This window comes from Nothoprocta perdicaria, unplaced genomic scaffold, assembly GCF_003342845.1.
Source record: "Nothoprocta perdicaria isolate Ctin4 unplaced genomic scaffold, notPer1 scaffold_210, whole genome shotgun sequence".
NCBI lineage: Eukaryota > Metazoa > Chordata > Aves > Tinamiformes > Tinamidae > Nothoprocta > Nothoprocta perdicaria.
The window spans coordinates 544,231-556,182 of record NW_020455317.1 but is presented as its reverse complement, the minus strand read 5'-3'; the positions used below and the strand labels follow the sequence as shown (position 1 = coordinate 556,182).

General features: G+C 36.6%; 1 protein-coding gene across 3 annotated transcripts in view; it reads right to left on the bottom strand.

The window, feature by feature from the left end:
* Positions 1-1,209: 1,209 nt before the first annotated feature.
* WASHC3 (WASH complex subunit 3) overlaps positions 1,210-11,952 on the bottom strand; it is a 13,965-nt gene continuing 3,222 nt past the window's right edge. The window contains exons 3-7 of one of the 3 annotated variants that reach the window (XM_026038501.1): positions 11,598-11,663; positions 10,118-10,246; positions 9,253-9,360; positions 5,292-5,356; positions 1,210-2,763 (exon numbers count right to left, since the gene is read on the bottom strand). In XM_026038501.1, coding sequence (XP_025894286.1) covers positions 2,679-2,763; positions 5,292-5,356; positions 9,253-9,360; positions 10,118-10,246; positions 11,598-11,663 — 453 coding nt within the window. In that variant the 3' untranslated portion in view covers positions 1,210-2,678. Of the gene's footprint in view, positions 2,764-5,291; positions 5,357-8,817; positions 9,093-9,252; positions 9,361-10,117; positions 10,247-11,597; positions 11,664-11,952 lie in introns of those variants that run through there. The other 2 variants (XM_026038503.1, XM_026038502.1) reach the window with 2 other exon arrangements.

Here is an 11,952-nt window from a genome sequence, read left to right as displayed (position 1 = left end):
TTAAGGACTTTCCAGCTTCCTGGGTTAGCACCAGCTCACTAGAAAACTGCTGTAGATCAAGGAGGACTAGAACAGCTGCCATAATTCTGTCTCAAATCAACCATCCCATATTTAATAACTTCTTGTGTCAGCATGCGTCCTAAGCTGAAACATCTCAGATTGAACTTGGCTACAGTCTCAGAGAACAGGGATGTGTTTAACAGACAAAGCTGGCAGGAACAGAGGAGTTCAATGTGCTCAGAGGTTCCGAAGATATCAAAAGCAGGAGATTGCTGATGGTGGAAGCAAAGATATTTTTTCTCCTGGAACCCTGCAGTTCAAACATCTGGATTTTCACAGTCTGCTGTGGCATCACTGAAGGGGGAGAGCAGACAAAATGGCAAGATTTGTCTCAAGATTTTTGCAAGCCTACCAAGATCGCACTATTCCATGGCAAACAGATGCCTTGCAAAGAACCAATTCCTGAACAATTACTTCCGCATGCCTACTAGCAAAATTGCTACTTGTGACACATATATATGCAATTACCAGTTAATTATTCCTCATTATAACCAGCAACTGTGGGCTAGAGGCTTCCTGCTTCATTTCACATAATACATCTGCAGTGGTACAGCAGACAATCAGCTTTCATCTCTTCAGACTAACATTACTTTATAGGAAAAGCTTCTTCAAAATGATAAACAAAAGAAGTCATACTTCCTTAAGTACATTTTGTTAACTGAATGTATTTACTAAGAAAAACCTAAATATTGTGCCTCGAGTCAACTCTCAAGCTCATATTAATTTATGTAAGGAAGCTGCATGACTTACAGCCTCAAATATACCCTTCTCATTAACTTTAGTCTTGCTTCAAGTTTCTTGTTAGAACAGCAGCTACTTCAGCTAACAGGTTGGTACAGCTTCAGCATAACTGGACTTGGAGAAACATGGCATAAGTACAGGGGCTCCAGAAGAATTTTCATAAGCTTGTTTAAAACAACACATGGGAACACAATAAGGCGACAATTTCTGTATACAAAACATAAGTTTATTCAYATAGATTGCTTCAATGAATTTTCAAATATAGATTTCATAAAGTTACCAGTATTTTAACATGTTTTCTCAAATACCATTACATTATCCACCTTTAAAATATTTATTGCTAGTATGTTAATACTCACCAAGTTTTGCCAAGTGTGATTGAACGTTATTGAATGCTATTAAGCGTTCAGTAAAAACTCTTTACTGAAATATCATCTCTAGACATTCTCTAAAGTATATATTATATTCTAGGGATTCATGTATTGTTTTGATATACAAGTTATGAAGAGCTTAATTACATCGGCTAGACGCAAATGGGCGCCATACTTAAGTTACAGAAAAAAACAGTTAACCTATGGAAGTGGCATAAATAACTAAGAGARGAGATAATGACTCAGTCATAAAAGTTAACAAATTTATATCCTCAGAGCTACAATGTTAGTATTTTCTTGATCTCAGAAAGAATGTGAAATAGCAGAAAGTGAATGACTGCCTGGCCCACAACATTCTGGTATAATCACAGTAATCTGAGGAATTCAAACAGATAGCAAGAATTCCATGTGGAACAAATTATATAAAAGAAAATTCTTTAATGAAATGTCATTTTTTACTCATGTCATAGATTAAGTGCTTTGGAGGGAAAAGAGATGATCCATCTTGTGGGTGAGTTTGGGTCCCAGTGAATTCTTCACATTTTTTGTCAACGCATACTTCAAGAGGTTGAGGAAGTTTATCATTGTATAAACTCTACTTTGATTTCTTTGCTGAAATTACCACCACTGACATCAACCTGGAGGTGATTTCTTATCCTCTATGAACTGCAAAGCCACAGCTCATTTCAAACGACCCAAACAGCTGTCAGAAAGTGGCTTCTACTGACTTGTACTGAACAGCGAACAAGCAGTGAGACTCTGGTATTTCACTAATAATCTCCCCCTTGCTCACTTCAATGGTGACATTTTCAAAAGAATCTTGCAAATTTGCAGCTCTGTGCACCACTGTAACATGATAAATGGACTTTTCCACAGAKCAGGAATTTCTGTTAATTCATGCAAGTGAAACAGAGGAATAATGTACACTTTGAAAACACATCCAGATTAACTGTAYTTTCTACTTGTTCAATTTCTCTCCAAATGGAATATCACTGATTTGTATCACCACACAGTAGTTGACTCTTCTGTGAAATTCTTGTTTCACCACAGTTGTTCTATCAGTATACAGTATATTATTAAAAATTGCAGTTTACAATTAACAATTTCATTTGAAAATTTCCCTTACTTGTAAGTTATGGGACAGAAAGATGGCAACTTAGACAATCTTGTTACACAGAAAGTCCACTAATGACCACAACACGGTTTTAGTGAACTAGACTTTCAGAGCTGTGGAATTTGTAGTAATTTCAGAAGAACCATAAAGAATCTGAAATAATGCACTATCAACAACTTCAAAGGACCTCATGATAAATTCGTGTGGTGGAAAGGCTCAGGTCGAAAACTCTGCCTGTTCAGACTTTCTGTGAGAGAATCTGGAGGATCTGAGTGCTAAGAAAAGCCATCAGATAAATCGCCTCCCATGTGGCCCAAACATAACATTTCTCTGCTAGAGCTTTGAACACACTAGCACTGAGCAGAAGCTTCCAACAGTTGAAACCAGTCTCTTTAGTCGCTGAATGAGGATTCACTATCAGAACTCTCTTCTGCATTCCCATCATCTCCCCAGGCAGGCACAGGGGCATCTGGGGTCCTGCAGGCAACAGAAAGGTTCTGAGAAAGTGGCTGAGAATACAAGTAGATTAGCGTATTTAATGCCTTTTACTCTAATTGCATGCACTTTATACCCACAACATTTAACACCTGAACTGCTGGGAGCTCACACACAACCAGTGCTGCTTCAGCTACAGCTGAAAGATGAATGCTAGACACTGTAACTCACTGGACTCCCAACCTCTGCAGACATATGTTTGAAGACATCCCTTTGAGGTTATCAGAAACAACGGCAGGTCACTAAGCAGCAGCTAACACTTGAATAAGGAGTTTAAAACAAGCAATACTGATTAATTCCTTTTTTTTTTTTTTTAATCTTCAGAGGTTCTATGGCTGAAAGGAACATGCTGTWCACCATTAAGCAGTGTAAATAGTACATGAAAAAATAAGACAGGAAATGAACAACATTGCATCCAACTAAAACTTCAGGGATAATTTAGAGAAGCAAAGAAGAATTACTCAGAGTGGAATTTGGCTAGAACACTGGGTTAAATCTGACATGCAAGAGCAGCCATGGGATTTTTATTGACTATAAATGATCAGGCCTCTTGTATCTAGTTTTGTAGAGAATATTTATGGATCTGTAACATCACATCAAAACTTCTGCTCTTGGAGTCTACTGGGAATGAAGAAGATGAACCAAGGCACCCGAAGAATAACTAACACTGTCAGCTAAGAATTCTGGTTCTCCCTGGAGTTTCCCTCCCAAGTATGTGGCAAGTCTGACAACACAAGCAAATGAAGGGTGGTAAATTCAGAAACCAATGTACAAAACATGCACAGAATTACGCTTGGGGAAGGGGAGAAATGATCTTCATGAAAATTAGTTTCTTGTGTCACAGTTTACTGCTCTCTCTAGTAAAATGCCAAGTTTTAAACTGACTCAGTAATTATAGTGTTAGTCCTGTTGACATTTATCTGTGTATTATCCCTCTGTGCCACGCCAGAGGATTTCTTTTCCAACCTAAGCTCTGCTTATTGTATTCCCCGCTGTTGGAAATCCCCAGATATATTTGAAGTGTTTATAAACATTCTGGTACAAAAGTGAAAAGCGTATGAAGAGAGTCTTTTCCCCTCAACCCCTTGCCCACCTCCGAAATAAATTAAGGAAGCCTCTGCCTTCTCATGCAAATACCACTTCACAATATTATTCCCTGTTGTCATGGCAATGACAAAACAGAGGAGCTGCGCAGAGAGACGTGAGCTGGAGAGACCGGCGCACAACGCTCCTCTAACAAGGAACAAAAACGATATCAATTCTGCAGTTCACACAAAATCTCATGGAATTGTAGACAGATGAGAAAGGATAGGAAAGAAACAATAAAAAAAATGGGAGTCAAACAGAGTAGTTTTCACATTCTATGAAACGAGCACAAAAGGAGGCAGAAGGTAAAAGAAAAGCAAAGATAAACTGATTATTTTATTTTTTATCAGCTGTTAAAATCCATCCGGACATGAAGAAGTAGCAGCATGTACACAAAATTCTGGGCCAGAAAGACAGAGTTAGAAATACAATTATATCACAAACACAGTAAAACCATCTTTGATAGTCCTGCCTCAGACAGTTCCATTCTGTTTCTTATATTTCACTTGATTAGTAAAAATATCAAACAAGGAATAACTAATTTAGGTATATTTGGGCACCAAGAAATACCCAAGAGACAGAGTGATTCAGTGTATGACTATACTTCAGTTTTCTGATATTTTTGCTTATTTTTTTGAAGGAGTTAGTTTCAGAATAAGCTTTTCTAAAATGTGAAAAAGTTTCACTGGAAAAAGKAGAAATAGGCTTTCTAATACATTAACAGACTTTCTTATATATTTACAGTTTCTGCAGAGGCCGCAAGTGTTTTGAGCAGTATAGCAGCTATTCTGTATGAGTAAAGTTTAATATTTTATTGTGATCAGTTMAATAGAATTTCTACAAAACAGTGCAGGAGCACAATTAAAAAGAAACTCAAGTGTGTAAGAAAACGCTTATGGCCACACAGGTTGCTTTGAAAATGAGTTACCTATTCTCCACTGGTATTCTTCACATGGAGTTACCTCAATCAAGAGCCAAAGTTTTGAGCTGTTGGCTTTAATTTTCTGCATCAGAGTTGTCAGGCTGGTACACACAAGCTGCTAAGGGATTCTAGAAAAAAGTTGGCTGCCTCACATGTAAGGGACATGTTGCTTTTAGTGGTATTTAATAATGACAGCTAGTGAAATTCTCTCTTRTATCTACACAGTCTTGCCCCAGGCTAGAAAATATTGAAAAGACAGCTCGTTTTTGAGACTGCTTCACTGTTCCTTAGGTAGTCATGACTCTCTCTATGAGTCTATATCTATAAAATGCTAAAGCAGCATTTATAGAAGAATTCAAAACTTGTTTTAATGCTTCTAATTTGGAATCACAACACTATAAACAAGTCTATCTGATGAGTTCTTTCTTTTTCTTTCAAAGTTCTAAAACAAGTGCTCGCACTCTCTCTCTTCTGCAAGTTACAAGTTGAAAATATTACTTACTCAAGAAGATCTGGATTTAGCCCCTCAGAAATCATTTTGTTTCTTATTGCCATTACTGGAACACCCTGGGTACGAGGAGGAAGAGTAATGTAAGTCTACTGTACATGAACTGATGAACTAAATAAATTCCACATGTTCCTTTAGACCTTCATAAACAATTAGACAAGTGATTCTTGTGGAACAAGAAGGGATAATAATTTCAGTGGCCCTCTCTATAAACCTAGAAGCAGTAAATGATCGAGTTTAAACAAGCTTATAGCAAGACACAGACTGTAGGAACGATTCTCCTTCTGCTACTGCTGACTACAAGTTTCAAGTGGCAGGAGAAGGAAAAATGGGAGACCTCTTAGGAAATGTCAAAAGCCCCTTTTGTCCAGGTGATATTTATGGCTACACATCCAGAGAAAGCTGAGGGAAGGCAATCAGGAGTAGCTAGATACCCGCAGCTCCCATGCATGAACAGAGTAAGCTGAAGCTATACGAATGGATGAGAAAGAAAGCAGAGAACTGTAGTGCTGGAAAGACAAGGACTCGGACACACTGAAGATACAGATAGAGAGGCAGAAGAAAAGGAGAGGACATCAGTTATGGCTCAGGGAGGATACTTTAAGTCAGTGCTAAAAATTGTAATCTTTTTTAAAAAGGCAAACAGGACATGAGAACAGAAGCACAATTTAAGTGATTACTCTGAACAGAAGTGTTTGTACAGTCAGTCTTGAAYCTTCTGACTTGTGGAGGGATTTTAGCCAAGCATGCAAGCATGTACGTGTTAAGAAAAATTCCTTCCTCTCGCTGCAAATCCTTCCACAACTTCTGCACTTTATTTTATTCAGCAACACCTAAACATCCTCACCCTGGACCGGATACCCAAGAACAGCCTGACCTACGTCGTCTTACAAGATCCATTCCAACAAACTACTTCTATATTTCCACTCGAGTTGCTCAAAGACAACTTGTTGCTTTGCCATCTTCCTTTGCAGAGGATCAGAAACACCACCTGGACCACTGCATGCTGAGAGGGACGGAAAAAAAAAAAGATCCAATTCCTAATCTCCAAAGGACAGAGCTAGTGGTGGTCTAGGAAAGACCAGGAGATGCTTCAAAATAAACAGTAATGTGGGACTTTTGGCAAAGAACAAACATATTCGCTTGAAGTCAGTAAAACAGTGGTACAAAAAGGCAGCCATGATTAATGTTCCAGAGGCATGTGATACTAGTGACAGTTGCAGTGGGCAACTGATGAAGTGAGAGCTAATCTAGATCTTTTACTGTTTTTTCCTGTGGATATCTGCAGTAAGAATCTCAACTAAGGCTTCTGCATTAAGACTTCAGAAAAAAAAAAAAAAAAAAAGACGTATTTTTATCAAGTAACACAGTAACAGGAACAGAAGCAAAAATCTTCCCCCGAAACAGTTATGAGGCATTAATTTACATTAAAGAATTTCTCAATACATCACACGTAATGTATATTACGAAATAAAAAACATTTCTGTATTTCATGACTGCATTTAAAATATTMACTTCTCCTAGGATAGATTTGGAGTAACACCAGGGATGGTGAGTCTCTATGAACCACTTTTTACTATCTGATTCTGTTTCTATGCCTGGCAGCTTTTAGGGTTCCTCTCCCCAACTCAACACTTAAAGCAAGCTGAGCTAGGGAGTCCCTGATGAAGTGTTCAGGCATCAGTTCATACCAAGTGAAAACAGGACTGAGGCAACTGATCAGGTAGAGCAGGACTCAGGCTTTGCTCTCAGTGAAAAGGATGTCAGCACATGAGGGGACTGGAACTGCGACGTTTCTAAGCTCTCATTTGGAGAAGTGCTTTATTCCAAAATTGTATGCATCAAAATGATGCATAAAAAGATACATCTCTAAAAGTAAAGACCGTGGACAATACTTTCTCTTGGCCTGTCAGAAGAAGCTGTTCTGGGAAACCAGATGTAGCTGAGGTGAAAATATATATTCTCTCAGATAGGTTAAAAATATACATAATTAATCAATATGTCAGTATGCAAAACATTACATTTATAAATTGAACAATAATCAAGTGCATTTTACAGCTACTGAAGATACATCAAATTTGTCTCTGCCAAGGTAAAAGTTTAAAATAAACCAAGTTCCTGCACCACAGCCCTGCTCCCAGCCGGGTCCCACTTGCTCAGCAGGGTGCAGGTCCTGGAGAAGCCACAGAGCAAGGAGCAATCCTGCTGGAAAAGCAGTTTCAGCACTTTGTGGTGCTGAAAGGAGGCCACATGATTTTTTTACTTCATTCCATGCAAAGCACGGATCAATTTATACTCATGGTACATAAATACCCACAGTACATCCAGCACTTTGTCAGTACTGTCAGTATTTTGGACTACAYGTGGTCACGTTCTATGGTTAGAATCCAGAGGGAGTATTTGCACTTTAAATGTGAATTTTATCTGACAACCTAAACTCTTCCTTTCTATTCTTCAGAATAAATGCTCTGTACATTCACTACAGCAAATCTATATTGCTTTTTACGGTTTGCTTGAATATTGTTGCTGTACATCTAAAAAAAATATGAATTTAACGTACTTCATTAAAATGAGTTTGTTATTATTTCACAGAACAGAACTCAGTGTACACAAAGTATCTCTGCGGACTCCTGACTCTTAAACAATACAAATATTGTGGGCAATAAATAAGTAATTCCAACAAATCTTCAGCTAGAGGCTTAATTCAGGCAAAGAAATTACGCTAACTCAAATACTTGATTGTCTGAGAAGATCACTTTGGCAAATACCATTAAAGCACATTAACTTGTAGTACGTTGGCTTGACTTTCCTACCACACTGTTTACAACTGGCAGAGGAGTCACTAGAAACTGCCAGTAGAAAGGATAAATGTGGAAAGTGAGATCTCACTCCCTTAGCAGTCACCAAAAAAAAAAAAGTCCAAGTAATTAGACTATCCAGTTCTTTCACATCCAGTTTTAAGACTGGCCTTACATCAAAAAGCTAACATGGCGTTCTGCTCCCTGCCATTTCACTGTTACTGAGTTCTTCAAATAGTTTGCAATGAGTTATCCATGAAGTGCCCATTTGTAATTAAACACAAGGATATTCCACAATTCTGGAATATCATCCCAATTACCAGACACATCAATGTTAACAGTTTTTCTGAAGAGGGAATGAAACCAAGCAGTTAGTTTTAATATAAGTAACATTTTACCCAAATCTATGCATTATTTGTATTTTTCAGAATTTTAATACATACTTCAGAGAAAAATCTCTAGTGATTAAGTGAAAATAAAGATTTAAAAAGAAATCCTCTGTTTTAACCTCACTTTTAATTTTGTACAGGTGAAAAAAGAGCTTTTGAAAGATGTCCCCAAGAAACTCCAATTAATCTTCTAATCCTTTCTCTTGTTTTCATACGCTTGAATACTACAATTATATTAATTTATTTCCTACTTATCTGTAGGAAAGCCCACAAAGAGGAAAACACAAAAGCTGTGTCATGAATAACAAGGAACTAATGTGGAACTAAGTAGAGAAGCAAAATCTTTTATGGGTGTTAGGAAATCTGCAGTAATAGTGATGTGGAATTTGCTCTGTGCTACACTAGTAAAGTTTCATTCCGTGTCCTGCAGTAAAAAAAAAACTATATCTATGTGGAGTGGATAATCATTTTGCCAGAATACACTTTTAAGAGCATCTTCTATGACTCCCGCTTGTATCAGGCTGCATTTATGCATCTCCAGATCCTGAGTCCACTTGCACATTGACAGCGAGTTGTAGAGAAGATCTTGCTTGAGGTTGTCCTGACTTCTTCATGAGCAGGTATATCGGATTAGAGTCAAATCAAAGAAACATACCGTRTCAAATCATTTATTAAATATCCCAGGAATGCTTTGATATTATTCTAACTTAAGGATTACAGATGCAATGTATTTGTCTTCTGATATTTAGTGTCAGAGAAGCGACTTACCACTTGTACCATTTTAAGGTATCTGGCGTATCTTGGATCCTTGGCAACTGATCTGGTATTTTCTGTTACTACTTCTGTTTTCTGCAACCCTTCTTCAGGTACACTGCTCTGTTGTTACAAATAAGAGAATATATTAATAGATACGYTTGTAGATCAGAAGCAGAGCAGCTTCAATCCATTCAAAACATAACTTAAAGGACAGCTTGTCCTAGACCACAATATTCTAATCTATATTGGTAATATTATAGAATTCCAGCATGCATGAGTATACTRAAAACAGGTCTTTCATTACTGAATGGCTACGAGTATGATTTTCTATATATTTTTTATGTTCTACATATACAGCCAGTCATCAAAGGGATAGGACCTTAACTTTGATCACTTACAAAAAAATATGGCATTTTGTGAACAAGGATACAACAAACCGAAAACATTCATTGTAACTATGCTGGAAACTTCTGTTTGTGCTAAAAGGCAACATTCTAAAAGAATAATAAAAGAACTGCAGTTAAGGGATGTGAAATACTATTTTCATTTATGATCTTCCCAGTTTCTCCGTGTAACTCATGATCATATTTTACTTGGATTTTAAAAGAAGGAATTGTTTACTGTAAGAATTGAATTAGTTCTCACTATTTAAGCTCCACAAAAGCACAAAGAGTGTTTGCCCTTCTTTGCCTTAAAAGTAAACTACCTATTAAAATMATTTCATTAATGAAAAATTTAGTTTTAGAGCTTCACAGTTGGCTTGATCACCCTCTCTTACTAGATTCACTTTATCCATTTTAAATCAGATTAGAAACTTGACAGAGAGAATATATGTTCAACATACTCTTCAGTGTATTATTTATGTTTCACTACTTACTCCAGATTGAGGCGATACAGCTGTCTGTTGATCTGTAGTAGCTTGTGCAACAGGACCATTTGTAACACTATTCATACTGACACTGGACMCTTCAAATTTGACATCTTCTAGGCCAGGAATAGAAGACAACTGAATGCATAAGACATCATTAAATAAACAATGAGTATATTGTAAGGAAAGGTGCACAAGAAAGTCAGCTGTCTGCTGCTTACCATATATTCTACAGGTAAGTTTCACACTGGTAATATTATATTACTTGGTAAATGTATCACTAGTTTAGGTATTTTGATTAATGAACCTTCTCCTTGTGCTGATTTCTCCACTGCAGCGTTCACTGCTGACAAAGCTGCAGTGCAGGAAAGGCTGTAACAGCTTCTTAGCATTTTACTGTGGCACAGGTAGACCATGCAAGAGCCATGCCACCTTTTCATGTTACTACTTCTACGGTGAAAGAAACCATAGCAAGAAGAGCTCTATTAGCAAGCAGACAGATGACCAGTTAAAGAGCTTGCATTTCTCTTTTTTTTTTTTCTTTCCCCCCTTCAGGAAAATGCTGAGACTGCAGGTATTAAGTGCAATGGTTATTTATCCAAGTGCAATTCTATTTATCGTATTTTTAAAGAATGCTGAAAGAAAGAAATCACTACTGACCATTCCTAATGATTTTGAAATAAATGATGTTAGTAACTGTTTGCATTACTACAGTACTTTTCCCACAAGATTTTAATGAGCAGTTTCAAAAATTCCTTACACTGCTGCTCCCAGAGAAACCAACAAATATTGCTTCCAACTTTAACGAAAGAAGTATTTTACAATCTGTTTTTTTCTTTTACCTACTTAAATGATAAAAGATGACTATAAATATATCCTTTCATCCTTTTAGCTAAAGAACACACATTCTTTAGAAACATTTGCATTAACTTAGATGTAATTTAGGTCACATTTCAAAATCAAAAGCTTTTTAAAAGGGATCAATCTAGCTAAYAATTCTGGAAGGAGCTATTTGAAAAGTGCAATAATACTTACAAAGATATTTTTGTTTTACCCAGGGGACAAGAACTTCTTGTCAGAGCTTGCATGGCAAGTGCCACTTCATACTGCAACTTCGTAATGTAAGTTGCATATTTCAGTATCACAAAAGTTTCTTCCCTTTTCTTCTAAAAAAAATCAATAAACTGAACATAAATAAGCTGCCATGTATTCCAGTTGCCCTTTCATGATCCAAATGTTCCTTTCCAGCTCTACATGCCTAGCAGAGAAAAAAAAACTTTTGTACTACATGTTTTCTGTTTCTTTCTTTCACATAAATTACATGTTCAAATATCATAAAATGTAAGCAGTGAGACATGCAAAGTGAATGTTTGCCATCATAACCTTTTGTATTAGCTTCTTCTCATCTTTATGAAAACTTATTTCCTCAGTTCAGATTATTGAAAATTGGAAAGCTATTACTGTTAAAACAAGTCCATACATTACAAACCTTTGCATCCAAAATGTTGAGTGTTGTTTCAATTTGTTGGATACGGAGAGAAAGTGCTGACAATTTCTAGGACAGAAAACAATTAAAAGATGAAAACACTTCCCCAATCCACTTCCACATATAATACACTTCACATTTAGCTAAAGGAATATATAATTAAATAAAAAAACAAGGTATTACTTTGAGCATTCAGGTAAAAATGGTAGACATGTATGCTCACCAACAGTTACAAAAAATACCTTTTTGCAAAGCTCTTTCTTTCCAAATGTGAAAAATATATAAAAATATGTGATGGGTATGTAACTGAATAAACACACACAGAAAAAAAAAAAAAAAGAAAGAAAAATCTGATAAA